Raw genomic sequence first — 17,363 nt, 5'->3', positions numbered from 1 at the left:
TAATTATACCATCTTGTTAATTTTTATCTTTCAATTAGTTTTTAATATTATATTAATTTGTAATTATCTACCAATCAAAACTCATAACAAGGTTAACAATGTTATTATTGAATTTATAACAATCTTCTGATTATTCTGAAGATATTATTGTTGTAAATCCAGTTTTTAAATTATAACAGCTTTTAAAATGTTTTAAATTTAATTTGCATCACCAAATTTCATTACGCATGAAAGCAATGAGTGAATTTTCTGGTTAAAATACCAGGAAAAGTGAAAGAATTAAAATAGCTAAAAAAAATCACTTTAAAATTAATATTTTATATAACTGTTTAAAATAAACTGAAGGATTTTCACAAATCATTACAAACAGATACATTTTTATTTTGTTCAGATTTAATTAATGCAACACATCTCATATTTTGCAATTTTAAAAATTACAATCAGTATTAACTCCACACATCCCAGTAAAAATTTTTACTTTGGAACTACTGGAATTCAAAATAAAACAAATTCTTTAAGAATATATTAACCAAGAAGAACATATCAGCACTTTTTTCATATGCAAAGCAAGTCAATTTTACTTAAGAGTAATTTATATCAGAAATGGGGCAGGATTTTTATCTCATTAACAGAAATAGGCATGGTCCTTTAAGGTGGTTTTTGATACATAAACATTTGTTTAAGTCTGCATTTGTTTTCTATTTCAATATATATAACATATATTATCAATGGTGAAATAATTTGAAGACAATTTAAAAGGTAGCCATTTTTTGTTTAAGAGATTCTGAAGTAAACAAATAGCCGATTCAATGCTAACATAAAACTACAAATTTATGGCAGTGACTGCATGTTTCTATGTGCCTGCAATATTACCTTAACAGTTTCATTAAATAAATAAGTATAAGAAAAAAAAAAAATTAATTCAATACAGTATTATTTAAATATGCTTTAATACTTTACTTAAAAATTGAACAAATTATTCCAGCTATTTCTTTACCTAAGTTTTAAACGCAATGCTAGAGAATTTTCATCCTAATCGTCATTTTAAAAATAATATAGAACTTAATCACAAAACAGAATTTTTATGTCTAAACAAAATGTAGTCACAAAAAGTAAAATAAGATTGCATAATAAAACAGCCTACCATACACCAATTCCCAACAAGTTGTCAGCCACCAGTGTCAGTTCCCTTGTATGAACAGAATTTGTGGAGAGTGCTCAAATAAGGAAGATTTCATTATTACACATACAAAAAAAAACTGAAATTACTATATGAATTACATAGTAAAAGTATAATTTTCATACAGAATTGCTATACTATACAAATGCATACATTGTATGGTATAGGTAACAGAAAATTATTACTTTAATAATAATGGTTGATGATAAAAATAAATTAAATTATTCTCACTGTTTCGTTGCCAAAATTTGAAGGTTAGAAAGATTTTAGTATAGTAGGGACTCTCTAAACAAAGTTCTTGGTTTTTTCAACATTAGATTCATGGGCATAACACTTGGAGATAAAAAAACATTAGAGTTGCTGATACAATATGGTGTGCATAATGATTATGTGATTATGAAGACTGTATAACCTGTGGTAGTGAAATCAAAGTAACTTTTAACAAAATACTGTAAAGCAACTCATATGATTTAAAAGGCATTTAGTTCAGCTGAAAGATGATTCCCACTAAAGATACAATGAAATTTAGAAATCAGTTCTATCCAAATAAGCATATTTAATTATTTATGTTACAAAAATAGTTTGTTTTGTATAAAAGAACAAGCAAATAATTATAAAGAAAAAGAATTAAAAATATATCAGCATTAATATAATTTAAGAATTTCTTATAACAAAAAGGTAAGAATAAATGAAACTAAAAATCTTTCACTAGATTCAAGGATGAAGTATTTCACACATAGAAACAGTGATAGTATAAAAATCTCTAGATTACTAGGAAATATCCTCTGAAGTAATACCTAACAGTGGTCCTGAAGGTTAAACAAAAAAAAAAAAAATACCAGAAAATACTCTCGGTTGGATAATAAAGGACCAACAGTATCACAAGACTGTAACCATTATACTAACTGGAAGGAAATGTATTAATTTACAAAAGTGATGTTTCTTTTACCTAACATATGAATGACGATTCGATTTTTTCTATTTTCATATAATTTTTATGAAATCAGGTTTTTACTATATATATTTATTTTATTATATAAATTAAAACAAATAATTGGTTTGTATCAAAATGCTGAACGCTCGTCTCTTCATTGATACTTCTGACATAAGATTGTTACTGGCCAAAATAAAAATTTATTTTCCTATTTAAACCTAATAAAAATAAAGCTTAACTGGGTAGCATAGCAGGCAGCAGACTAGTAGGATCTTTGTACAAATATTGTCATCAATATGAGGGATTAATCTGAAAAATATTAAAAAAATAAGATGCCTTACTTCCAAGATAAGATACAGCTGTGAAAAATTAGGTGTGCCAGAGGATATTATAGTCAAGGATGAATAAAAATTAAGTACAAAATTTTAAAATATTTCATAGACCAAAGAAATTTTTTTTTCATTCTAAGAAGTTACCAAAAACTTATATAACATATTAAGGGAGAACTTAAAATGTTTATTCTCCGTTTAGAATCATAGTTTATGTCTCCAATTTTGCACTTTTACTCAAACAATAAAAATTAACATCAAGCTGAAAGCAAGAATTATTTTGTTTTTTGAATTTAAAAAAATTAAAATACAAATTTTTTGTGTTTTTAAATTCATAAAATTTGAAGTTGCATATTAGATTAAATTTAAAGAAAACTGGGCTATCACCATGCATCTCATCCTAAATGGCTTCTATTTATTAATCCTGCAATTCTAATACTTCTAATCCAGATTAATGTCTCAAAGAAAAATACAATACCTGTGGGAAACAATAAAGAACATAAGAGATTAAAATCATTAAATTTCATCATTTTATGACCATTTTAAATTTAAGGAGTAATTCCAATTAATCTTGTTAAGACACTTTACCAAAAAATAACTTCATTTTTTGTTAATAACTTTATAGTATTAAAAAAAAGTTAATATTATGAAGAAGAGAATTGATAAATATTATAATCAATATATATTTTCCTCAAAGTTTAACTCCCAATTATTTCTAAGATTTTAAGTGATTACCACAACCTGGAAGGAATTTTATGAGCGATGTTCCAATCATATTTGTAATTTTCAGTTAGAAATCTTGTACATTATGCAGCTTTGCAGTATAAACATATTCTCTTACCATCCCACACAGCTACAAAAAACAATCCACTCTTTTCAAGCACCCTACAATTATACACAAAGATTATTTTGGCCGCATATCCTGCACACCTTTAAGGAATTACCTGTCTGTTATATAAATATTTTATTTATAAAAAAATATTACTAAAAAAAATTAAAAGTAAAAATAAAATTACAACTGATTTAAGCTGATAAAAATAAGTTTTTAATTTTGATCATTCATTATATAAACAATAACATTTAATTTTATAAGTACTTGTGTAACATTAGCCAAACAAAATTTATCCTTAACGTGATTTTATTTTTAGTCTATATTTATTAAAAAAATGTATTATAATTGAAAGTAATGTTGGCTAACAGTATGAAACTACACCTACAATTAATTTATGAAATTTAATAAATAACACCTTAATTTTTCCACATTTATATTTTAATGTGTAAGGTAACGATTTATTTTATTTATTATAATAAAAATACTGGTGTAAGAATTAATAATTTCAAAAAAATAAATAAAAACAGTTTTCTAGTAATACATAAACAAATACATTTAAATCAGAATTTTGTGTTCCACAGTAGTATATAAATTCTGAATATTAAAAACGATTTAAATGATTTTTCTAAATAGAAAAAATGTATTGGAATGACATAAATAATAATGATAGTAACAAATAATAATAATAGTAACAGTAATAATAAAAATATCTTCAAAAAATAAAATTGATACATTAATTTAATATAAATTCTTCGGTTAACTATTCAGCAGATAAGTTAATTATTTCAGTTACATAGTCGCCCAGCAATATGTAAACAAAAGTTCTAATATTTATATAAAACATATCAGCCATGAGATACAATTGCAATAATTTAATAAATCATTAAACAGTTAATTACTACATATCTAATTTATCTATAACTAAAACACTTTAATACATTTTTAAATTTATACTAAATTACAGTAAAACCTCAATTTTACAGACTTTAAATGAAGCAGAGATCATTTTTTAACGTATAATTTAATACAGTAAAAATAACAAAAGGGCACTAACTTAACTTAAGTAGACTACAACCACTGAATTTATTGCAATTATTATAAATGCAATATTAGAAACAGCTAAATGGTGAACCTAATATTGTGGTTTTGGATTTTTATTACAGCTAATATATGAATAAAATGTGTCTTTACTGAAAGAATGAATAGATTACACAGATTTTGTTTAAGTGTAAAGGAACATTAGAACTTTATAAGCATTCATTCAACCCCTCCTAATGTTCAGAAAAATTGAGGTTTCACTGAAATAATTTATAATCAGATTGAATAAAAAATTAACATGTCTGTCATAAATTATTACATCTGCATTGATGTAAAAAATTCTTATATAGAATTTATAAACATGTGTCTCGGTATACTTCAAAATTAATCTTCATTATGAATATTTATGAATGGTATTAATATTATGTTCATATAAATATTACAATAAATCACAAAAACTTTTAAAATAATATAAGTGAAATATAATCACACAAAAAAATATCACATCAAATTTCAAAATAAATTCACTTTATTAAAAAAAAAAAGAAAAGAAAAATATAATTGTAAAAAAGTACAGTACTGAAAATGATGATTATAATTATAAATTAGTATCACACCAGTCACACTGGGTAAAATAGCTGTTATCTAGGTATTAATATGAAATTTAACATCACAAAATAATTTTCCACAAAAATAAATTAAAGTATATACATATACTTTAAAGTTTTGAAAAAATCAACTAAAAATATACATATATGAAAATGAAACCAACAGCGTTGAGCTACCAGTAAAATATTTGTAAACTAATATAATCATTAAGGAGCACAACAATTTATCACAATGAAAATGTACTGTAAAATATATTATCATGTGTATGAATGTGTTTATATGTATGTATGTATGTATGTTTGTGCGTGTATGTATATTGTACATGTATAACTATAAAAATATAAATAAACAATATAATATAAATAATATTAATATAATGCTTGTAATACATAAATATTACAAACATTTTTTAAAAATTGTTTATATAATAATTACTATTACAATATACTGCTACTGCTTATCTGTAGCAATCAAAAGATACCAATATCTTAAGTCTTTATGTGCACCTATAAGCAAATTTAGCCATGTTACAGTACATCACTGAAATTTTGAAGAATTATATCGCATTGATTTAAGTCTGTTTGTAGTCACAAGTAAAATATACATAAGTAATTTTACATTCATCCGAGACAACTAAATTCTTTTTTTTTTTGACGTATTACACTTTTATTTTTACTACAACAGCCAAAATAAATTAAACAATAAAAAATGAACAGTAATTTTGCACAGAAAACGCAGTGAAATCGAAACTTGTGATGAGAATGACTCGTAAAACCACACAATTAAATAAAATGTCAAAGGTAAGAATCATGAAATGTTCCTTTTACAAATTTAATACGCAAATGAATTTATTCAATTCTAACAGTTTACTATATATATAATTATATTTATATATATATATATATATATATATATATCTCTAGCACTAATCGCCCGCACTCACACTCTGTATTTTCGTTGTTTTTTGCAACCTCTATAGACTTATGACCTGAAATACAAAAAAAAGTTACATTAATTTGTAAATATATTATCAAAAATGAAATTAATTAAAATAACATGTGTTAACTACGACTGTTAATAGAATAATTATACAATCTTTACATTCTTAAATAATTTTAAATGAAGCAAAACGTGAAGTTCAATTTTAAAAAATTTAAATTCTTTAAAATAATGGCCAACATATTACTTAACAACAAAGATTATTTTCCTAGGGTTAAGAACTGATTAACTGACAAATAGTTTATTTTTTAATGTTTGCTCACAAGTTAGTCTATAATATTTTATGATTTAAGACAGTAAACGAGTAAAACACAGTTCTACTGTTTGTATTAAAAAAGACAATTTTCAATGTAACAGAAGTAGATATTTTAGAAGATTATCCTTAACTTAATCAGAGTAATGAGTAAAACATATTGCAGCACAAGAGACAATTTTGGATTTGCTCTTAGAGTACCTAACAATAATATTAATTTATTTACAACAAAAACCTACATTATCTGTTAATTGCACTATCTATATAATACTAATAAAATTATGTAACTTGCAAACCTCTAGCGGGTAAAAAATACAAATCTTATTAAGTATGAGTTCAGTCATGAAAGACATTGCTTACAATGAAATAAGATATCTGGATAGAACCAATATGTGAGCCTAGAAAATGGTGATGACTTGGGATAAATACCTCTTATACACAAACAAGGAAGGAACCTAATTTGAAAAAAAAAAAAAATGAACAGAAGCTTCTTAAAAGTGGTCCATACAAAGGATACTGAACTTTTGCACTACTCTGCTTTAAAACAGCTAATTTTTATTAGGATGATGATGGAATCCCATCATCAGTTCCTACACTTAGAAGAGCAGTTACAAAAAGGAAATTATGTTATTGAGTTTGGTAAACTATCATATTTAAAGTAATATCCTCTTGAAATTCCAGTCTGAGCAGATTTTAATAAATAATAATTATACAGGTGCAATCACGAAATTCTGAGACTAGGTCTAAAAAAAGATATCCAATTTAAATGACAGAACCATCCATTTTGAGTTATTCCTCTTGAACAGCTCTCAGAGATTTTTCCAGTCTGGAATGATTGAGGAAATCCTTTAAGCACACTGAACATCTTTTGTGGCTTATGATGGATTTCCTGCATGGTATTAAAATTATGATTTTTAGGCTAGAGCTACATCTTTGGACAGGAAGAAACTGGAGGAGGAGAAATCTAGTAAGTATAGGGAGTGTGAAGCGATAACCATATTTTTACAGCCAAAAAGCTTATGTGCCTAATAGTTGCACAGGTCGGGGAAATATTTTAATGAAGCTTCTTACAACCTTTGTGCCAAATTTCCTTCCTCAGACATCTCAGAACATTACAGTGGAAATTGAACTGACAGTCTGACCTGAGAGATGACTTCAAAGTTCACAACACTGTGAATGTTATAAACAACAAGCATGCTCTTGGTTATACTCTTGACCTACTTTGCCTTCTATGGTCTCAGAGGATGGGCTCTTCTACTGTTAATACTTTGGTTAAGTTTCTGGATTGTAGATGTAGACCCAACTCTCATCATTAATGATGCCATCTGACAGGACTTTTAGGTCATCCAAAATTTACTGAGGGAGATCCTGACAGATTTTGAAATAATGCTCCTTATATTCAAAGGTCTAGATAAGGGGGATGAACTCGACACTGACATGGTGCATGTTTAAAACAGAAGTGAGAACTGGCAGATATTGTTCCAAATAACACATTGATTCAATAAATTTCCTTTATGGTGATCTGTCAATTTTCATGCAAGCTACCTAATTTTTGTCCCATTTTTGGGAGTTATGCTTATGAAGGAACACACGATCTCTCTTTATCCACTCACGTTCTGAACCCCTTTAAAAAGGCTCTACACACTTTTTTTTTTTTTTTGAGTGCCATTTAAAGGACCATACCCACCCATTGCTTTACTGTGATACTATTGCTGAATAATTTTAAAGGTTTAAGAAACAAATTTCTGATGCAGAATTTGAAGTTACTACTACTTCACATCTACTCTGCACTACTCTACAAACAGTGAAATTGATGATGTGGGCACACATGTAACATAGACCTTATGTATATGTAATGATACCATTTTGTATACTGACCCAAGGTCACTGCTCACTACTAATGGAGTTATCATTAAACTGGATTTTATATATTTTTACTAGTCTTGGAATTTCTTGATTACATCACATCACACACACACACACACGTTAATGATTATTTATAAACTTTTATAATCTTTATAATTTCTTTTATAAACTATTACTAAGAAAAAAAACAACACAGTAGAGAAAGTTTTACTATATTTCTTACAGAATAATAACTTATCAGCTACTCTTCTATTAACCGTATTTGAGATTTATAAGCAGCAAACTTGGGAAAATTTGAAAAGAAATGACAATGATCTTTATAAAAATGAGTAAGTCTCATCTTTGTAAGATAAGTGTTTTTAATAGGTAATGAAAGGACAGAAGGAATTTGAGTCGTTAAATCAGACACATCAGTCTTTTTCTATGTTAAATGGTATAAAAGAAACACACACTAATATCAAAAACTTAGAGTTCAATCATTTTCATTAATAAGAATCAATATTTATTAATTTTATGATCCCATAGACACTGTGATATAAACATTCTTATATTATGCAGTTCTGGTCAAAATGTATTCTTTTAAAATATTATCTACATGTAGGTCAGAATAAAAGTATTTATGCATTTAAAAAAGTTTAAACCAAATAAGAAATAACAGCTAATATATAAAAACAGACAAAGTAATTTGAAATCAAATGTTATATGTACTATTTTTCAAAAGCCCCTTAACTTGTTTTAACACTTACAATCATTACTTCATCCTTCAAGTTATTCCCACATAAAATTAAGAAATCAAACTAATAAATGGATCAAAATATAAAATGGCAGCAAAAGCAAGAACAAATGAGAAAGAAAAAATTTCTAACTATGGTAGAAACAGATTTATCAGAATATATACAATACATGCTCATATGCATATATATACTTAGAACAACTTCAAAGTGACTTCAATAACACAAGTGAACTATCATAGCCAACTTATTGTTTGGTATGAATATACTTGTCAAGAAGACTTAACACACCAGTTAATGTAAAGCAGTTAAACTTAAAACTGGTCAGCCGAGAAGTTAACCAAAAAAGTTATAATTTTATGAGTAATTTTTCATTTTAGCAGTTGTGGAAATGAATTTAAATAATTCTGTAAACTGGAAACTCTCAACAACTTTTTCCTAGTAAAATTATTTTGAGCATTTTTATTTTATAAATTTAAATAAACATAAAAAAATCAAATTTATTTATTCTAAAAACTATTTCTTTTGGAATAAAAATGTTTGAAAATATTTTTCAAAAAAAAACTAGATTAAAAATTACTAATTCTTTTTTTCTGAATAAATATAACTGCATTAATTAGAAAAATATGATCAACAGGTTTAAACTATTTATTTAAGGAAGGATTTTTTTGTACACAATTGATAAAATTTACTTATTTTTTCCCCATCTAAAAACACAGTATTATAGAACTTGTATTAATAAAAAACAGTTGGTCTGGTCCTTTGAATTTGAATAGAATGTCAAATGCTAAATTAAAATTTATAAATGAGCTTGTATTTTGTAAAAAGTCTCAATATAATCTAATTAGATAATACTTACTGAACTGCAGCAGGAAGCTTTCAAGCTCATGAGTCTCTATCAGCATCAGTTGTTGCTACTGGGTGAAACCTCCTACATCTATAAACACAATTTACATAATTTAATTTTTAATACTTTTAGAACAAAAATCTCAACTTTCTAAAATAAATTACAATAAAGAAATTTTAAAAATTTTTAGTCAAATTGAAAACGACATGTTTGAGTCTTATATTTGGAAATCAATTTACAATTTTCCAAGTCCTTCATAACTTTTAATTAATTTCAGAAGAATTAGCTTCAAGTGAACCTAAGAAAAATTAGTGATTTATAACCTTATTATAATCAATATACCATTAGAAGTAAAAACTTATTTTAAAATGCAGTTCCCACAAAATGTTTAACCTTTATCTCATCATCGTTCTACAAAAATAGTGTCACCAACTAACCTAAATGTTTTTAGAAGCAACTCAATAAATTTAAATGAGACTGGTAAAATGTGTGCCACCTCTCTTGCAGCTGTTTATATTCAAAAACTTTTAATAATTTACAGAAAGATTGAAATTTTTAAAAACCAGAACGAAAGGTTAACTTTTTCAGTGAAACAGACAAATTTTTTATCAATTAAAAAATCATATCACTCTTTTTAATATTTAAATCTTTTTTTTTTGATATATAAACTTTTCCTGCTGTATATTATTTTCAAAATTTTTACATATAAGTATAAAAAGAACATTTTAATGATCATTTAATCTAACTGAGATTAAGTTCTGATGAACATTAGCTGGGTTATAAGAAACTGTATCTATAAACAGTAATAGCTGAATTCTGCTTGTAATTTGTAAAAAGTCGCAAAATAATCTAATTAGATAATACTTACTGAATTACAGCAGGAAGCTTTCAAGCTCATGAGTCTCTATCGGCATCATTTATACTGGGTTTCACCCAGTATAAAAAAAAAGTCTCTATCAGCGTCAGTTGATACTGTATCTATAAACAGTAATAGCTGAATTTCTGCTTACATGGCATTACACCATGTGAAGTAAATTGTTTAGTTTTGACTTTTTTTGTACAAGTATTATTATTTTTAGAAAATTATAATTAAAATGTTAACTATATAATTGTTTTTGACACATTTTATATTACTTGGTTACATTAAGATAATAGTTAGGTCAAATTTTTTTTTAATCATGAAAAAAGTTATTTATAGCAAAAAAAGTTGTAAACTGTCAATTAAACACTGGTTTTTATTTTCTAAATTCAATCACAAATTAAGGATTTATTTATAACTACAATAATGTTAAGACAAATTGTACAGAAATAAAACTATCTCTTTATCTAGGTAATAATTAAGTAAATACTCGTACTTTTGAGCAAAATAAACACATATGAAAAAAAAAGATTAGTCTGCAAGAAAGATATGCTCTTAAATATTGTAAAGCACTCCATCAAAAAAGACAGCTCATTAAAATGAAAATTATTAAAAGGCAACATAAAAATGTGTAAGAAATATAGGAGTACAGACAAAGGTAAGGTCAATTAAGAAATATTAGAAATATTTAAGCTAAAATGTTTCACCCTCACTTTAATCCTTCTTTACGTAATGTAACTGTAAAAAATAGAAACTAGTAATGAGATCGAATGGTGACAAAATTTAATTAACCACATATCTAAAAGTTCCAAAAAATTATCTTAAAATTAGTTTCACATTTATTTTAAAACTTTATTTAAGAAGTAGTCATTCCTTAACAAACCACTTATTTTATATATATATATATATATATATATATATATATATATATATATATATAGAATGTATTCAGTTTTGTACACAGATAAAATGTATTCAGTTTTAAAAATAATTTTTGGATTTATGAAAAAAAGGTGAAACATGACTGAAATTATTAAAATGGATTGTAAAAATTATGTAGTTTGAAATTATGTGCCTATTTTCACTTATTCATAACAGAAATTATTAACTATTTTAATTCAATGAGGGAAGGAAGTGAAAACAGGCACAAAATTGTCAAGACTGCATCATTTTTGCAATCCACTTTATCAGCCTTTTTTCAAATTATTTGAACAAATGCAAAGTCATTTCATTCAAAAGAAAAACTTTACATTTTATCTAATAAAATATAATTTGATAAAACTAATATTTATGGAGCTATAAATGATTGAATAAATTTAATGGGTGTTGCCATTTTGGAAATTTCTATGTTATTTCTTTTGTAGATGTTCTTGGATACATTTAAACCAAATTTCATTAAAATGTTTCAATCTGTTCTTAAGATACAAGTTTTCATTGGAAAAAATGGCAGACAACAGAAAAAAGAGAAAAAACATTAGTCCACATGAACCTTTTTTTATTTTGATATCAGTTCCCTAAGTTAGGTAACATTTACACAGGAGACAACTGTATAATATATAGGCATTTTTTACCACACTCACCAGCAATGAAACTAAAAGTTCACACTTATAGAATGTGTTTATATTTTTGTTAAAAGAGTTCAGTTAAAGAGATTACTGCTGGAGTAATCTGTCTCAGTTAACATGACAAACTGTTGCTGTAATTCGAACAAATAATCTAATGTGGCATAATATAATAAATAAAAAAAATAAAGACTTAACCATATCTTAATAGTTCAAAAGTCAGTGTTATTTCCTGTGGAGTAGTTTTTTATCATTTATATTTATCTCAACCATAATTTTAGTTAAAAGGTTTTAAAAAATCCCAAATGCATTAACAGCTTAGTAACAATGTATATAAAAAGTCAAAACAAGTAGATAATTTTTTAATCTATATAATAAACTTTTTAAGCAAACAAAATTTTCCAAAACTTGTAAATTTTCCTTAGATTAAATTTTCTTTCAGTTTATTATTTAAAAAAATGTTTTGAAGATTTATTTTTTAAATTTAAATAAATTTTTTAATTACATAAAACTGAAACTCACAGAAAAATGCCTATTAAATGTCTGCAGCTGTGAAATCACAAGATTAGTAGTTGGTCATATGACTATACAATTTACAATGGAAAAATTACTGTGAAAATATTTTAAGGAGTTACATTTATTTCTATTCATGTCATCTTTCTTATACTCTTTTATTAATAATGTTAGTTAAAACTGAAAACATAATAAATGCAAAATAGGAGCTAACATCCTATTTTCTGCTTTGATGGAAATACATTTACAATTTTAACTAATATTTTTAAATTATGTTATTCAAAGTGCAGCAGAGCTGCTCTTCCATCCTATGTTTACCGATGGTGATGACTGTACTAACTCCCCAAAAAGACAAATACACATCTTTTTTTCATAACATAACAAGTATACTAATTGCTTATAAAGACAATAAGATATCAAACAACTGAATGAATGGCCTGGTACACAGGAACAAATACTGAAGGAAAAATATAACTGAACAAAACTGACTATGGTAATAAAATTACTATAACAAAAAAAAAATTGTAAGAATACAGTACAGTCCCGATAGTTTAGGAATTTAATAGAATTTTTCTTAATTCTGAGCAACTGATCATTTAACCTTATCAAAATATAATGTAATATTATTACAGTATAATTACTGTTAATTAATAAACAGTTAACTATATACAATTAACAATTATACATACAATATTACAGATAACTAAATATCAGCAATGACAGTAACAACTATAACCAAGATATGTCAGTTAATTTAGTCTAAGTATATGTTAATTATTACCACTGAATACAAACAATGAGAGTTGATATTCTGAAAAACACTTGGTCCAACTCAACCATAACTATCGAGACTCTACTAACTTTAATCACTAAGTGTTTAAATACCTTGCATTATTTTCAGGAGTATTAAGATTATCTAGGGGAGGTGGATGGGGTGCTGGAACAATGACATTTCCAGACGAATCGGTATCTTGTTCACTGCTCTCTTCACCTCCAATTGAAGGTGATGGGGAACAAAGCAGGTGAGATGGTAAACCTCGTGAAGTCACACCGCTGAAGAAAAATATAAACATAATAAAAAATCCAAATATTTTTTACAGCAACTGGGAGTAAACTGTATAATTACAACTCTGTATTTCTAATCGATAACTAATGTATAAAGAATGTTTACTAGATATCATATTTTAATCTACTTTAATGAAACTAATGCACTAACATTCACAATCCAGATATAATATGAGACTGAAATGTTTGCTGATGCTGTAACAAGGTGTATTTTGAAAATTAATAGGGTTTTAAACAGAGCATTGTTCCGACCACTCTAGTTTTAGAAATGTTCACTTAAGTACTTTTAATATAGGAGATAAATACAGAATTTCAGAAAGAAAGAGAATAATGAAGAAAATATTATTATAAAATACATAATAAAACTAAATTTTCAACAAACTGTCATATAATTTGACCACTGTAACTAATGCTACTCAGTAGAAGTATTTAATATGCTGTGATTATTGTTCTACTCAGCACTATAACATGATGGATAACCATAAGCTGTGATAGGATAAAGGAGTACCACTGTCTTTAAAAAAACAGCTCTATATTCCTCATCAGAATTATTAATTTTACCTGAGTTACATCAGTTTTACTAATAGTGACTTATGGTATTCAATGTCTTTCAATAAGGCACATATTTTAAGTGGGCTGCTGCTTTTATCCTTTAAGTAACAGAGTAGAGGATGCAGGCTTATATAGCTGTTAATTTTTCACTTACAAAATACATTTATTGATAAAAAAAAATTATTAGTAATTTAAATTCAATTTTCTGCAACCTTAGGGAAAAATGGAATAACATGAAAACAGCCATATTGTGATGGGATCAGCACTCGGCCAGAATTACTTGGTAATGGGATTAAATTTTAGGCTAAAGTTTTGATATGTGTTTTGTGCTCTCAAATACTGTGAAAAAGACCTCTTTACAATAGTACCTTTAAATGTTCCATCATGGTAATGTTTAAGTGAAAAACAGATTTAACATACACACAAATGTAGGAGTATAAGCAGGGTTTATGTACAAATGGATACAATAAGTATTCATAAAAGAATAAAATATCCTCATAAAATCTCTCATGCTGAATAATTTTATCAGTTCAGCAAGGAAAGGAATATTGGATTAACTATAACCAAATCACTATCATAACCATTATACATATTCAATATGCTAACTTTCATCAATAAGAAAAAAATGGTTATGGAAGAACACCTGTGAAAGCTAGAAAGATGCTTCAAACTGATATGAGATAACTCAGGGAAAATCCAGTTTTTACACAACAGGAAGTCACAACAGAAATGTAGAAACTACTCAGGCAGAAGTCAATATTATATTTCCAGGAATTTTCACCTTAAATTCAGGCCACCTTTATGGACAATGTTTAACAGAACATATAATAAATAAATGTAATCTTTTAACAGGCAGAAAATTCATGAGTTATATAGCACTGAAATATGACAATATACAACTGTTTTAGTAAATCTACAATAATTAAAAGCAATTGTTTTATCAATAATTGCAGTGCCTTGTAAAAGAGGTTATACAACAAATTCAAAACATAGTTTTGAATGTGCTTTATCAGTCAGACATCTTACTGATTCACTAGTACGTACATTTGCAGTTTTATCCAATCTCTAATCAACTTAATGTTACCAAAATGGCTAAAATACAAACCTATCAAAACAGTTACAAATATGAAAAAGTACTTTGCATAACTAATTGAGACGTTGTTTTAAAACCATTTAATATTTATTGCATAAGGGATAAAACTACTTACACAATAGCTAATCTGGATAAAAGCTAATTGTAACATATTGCAGGTATACTGGCAAATGGTATCTCCTCTAACAATACTACTTGTTGGCAGATTTTACTAACTAATTTGATAGGAATTTCTTCCTTAGCCATTAATCAAAATCTATAAAGAAGAGGTTAAATGAATGTGAGCCAACTACTGGGCACTTACTGTATGGTTTTCCTTAATTAGGATATTTCATGGAATACAAATGGTATAGAATAACTGATTATTAATTTAATACAAGTGTAAAAATAAGCATGCACACTTTCATAAAATATGAGATATTATACTTTTATATACAGTGTATGTGGCTAGAAGTTTATAATATAGTTAATAATGACTAACCGTCCTCTTGAACTATCTGAAGTTACAGATCTCCTATGAACAGGGCGCATAAACCTTAGAGGAAGTTGTGACTGATCTGTAACATATTTTCCTTCACCACGGCGGCGGCGTAAGCCTGGAGTTAATTCTACTTCTGTTCCATGCTCATCATCACTGTGTCTGTAAATAACAGATAAAATATATTAAACAAAACAATTAACAAAGATATAAAAACTACACTATCATAAGTAAACCAGGCACACATTAACCGACAAAAACATTCACCACAGTAAGCACTAAGAGAATTAGTTTATATATCATTATTAAGCAAAATAAACAATTAACAAAGTATTTATGATACAATTTTGACATAATAATTATTAAAATGGTAAGACATTTTTAAAATCTGTCTAAGGAAAACTAAAGAAAAGTGATTATGTTACTTCATTTCACAGAATTAATGCAATTATGAATTTATTTCACTGAACATTTAATTAGAGATGAAACTAAAAACAGAATATTTTAAGTTTTAAATATATTGCAGCACGTATGCCCAAATAATAACTTTAATTTTATGAAATTAAAAATGGAATCAAAAACAAAGTACAGTAAAGTACCACACTAAAACAAAATACCTTGTAGCCGAATCAACATTCGACTCGATAATACTGGTCCTAGGGCTTTTACTGCTTGATACAGGAATCGGTATTTTACTGCCTTTAGGAGGGGTCTTTTTGCACCTAAAAAATAAAACATACCAATATAGGTAATTTTTCTTATCAAAATTACATCAGTTATAACAGCTTATCTGAATGTGATATTGGCGCGGATCGGCAACTCATTTAAAAAAAAATTTTTTTTCCCGATAATGTAAACAATTTATGATAAAAAGTTAGACAAAGTTTTTTATCAACTTTTCACTTGCCTGTTTTTAATTTGAGTGAAGAAATCGAGTGTTACCCTGAAACTCTATTGTATTTTTAAAATACAGCTGCGACCTTATTTTCTTGCCAGGTCAACAAAGATACTTTTCCTCTTTTAGTTCCTTTAAGAACCTACTAATTCACCAACAAACATGACAGAGAATTTTCAAACAATTTAACATGTTCTGAAAAATTTAAAGGTGCAAAGGTGCATAAGGCGCTTTCGGAGGACACTCCGATCCGCGCCAAAATGAAGAATTATGCAGTATATAAAAGAACTGAACATTGTTAACAAGATAAAAGCCTGGATGAGCTACACTTAACTCTAGCTAAAATTAAAACTGTTAAATAGGTGATATGATATAAAAATATGTCAAAACTGGTTTTTATAAAAATCTACATTAAGTAAAAGTTATAGTAGTCAGAAAAACAAAAAAATGACCAAATTAACATAGTAGTTGGTCAACTGCATAATTTAAAATTATTAGTCATGGGCAATCTAATAGCAATGTAATACTACTATAATAACAAAACACCTTAACAGAGAATAAAAATGCAAATAAATAAAATTTTGAAAAGCAGATCCTAGTCAAAAATTTAGCATCGATACACCATAATGCAATACATAATTAATTATAAAGCTAAAGCTAAAATTACTACCATCACCTATCATTATACCTTAATTAAAATACCATGCAACATATAGTGTAGTTTATGA

General features: G+C 26.5%; 1 protein-coding gene across 11 annotated transcripts in view; it reads right to left on the bottom strand.

Moving 5' to 3' along the window:
- Positions 1–2,118: 2,118 nt before the first annotated feature.
- The window catches only part of Asator (tau-tubulin kinase asator), a 492,107-nt gene continuing 476,862 nt past the window's right edge, over positions 2,119–17,363 (bottom strand). For 3 of the 11 annotated variants that reach the window (XM_075362723.1, XM_075362721.1, XM_075362724.1), the window contains exons 21-25: positions 16,358–16,462; positions 15,744–15,902; positions 13,438–13,605; positions 9,631–9,708; positions 4,874–5,910 (exon numbers count right to left, since the gene is read on the bottom strand). In XM_075362723.1, coding sequence (XP_075218838.1) covers positions 9,657–9,708; positions 13,438–13,605; positions 15,744–15,902; positions 16,358–16,462 — 484 coding nt within the window. In that variant the 3' untranslated portion in view covers positions 4,874–5,910; positions 9,631–9,656. Of the gene's footprint in view, positions 5,911–9,630; positions 9,709–13,437; positions 13,606–15,743; positions 15,903–16,357; positions 16,463–17,363 lie in introns of all 11 variants that reach the window. The other 8 variants (XM_075362717.1, XM_075362718.1, XM_075362728.1 and 5 more) reach the window with 7 other exon arrangements.

The sequence above is a fragment of the Lycorma delicatula genome, chromosome 4, assembly GCF_047948215.1.
Source record: "Lycorma delicatula isolate Av1 chromosome 4, ASM4794821v1, whole genome shotgun sequence".
NCBI classification, from domain to species: domain Eukaryota; kingdom Metazoa; phylum Arthropoda; class Insecta; order Hemiptera; family Fulgoridae; genus Lycorma; species Lycorma delicatula.
This window is presented reverse-complemented; position numbering and strand designations above follow the sequence as displayed.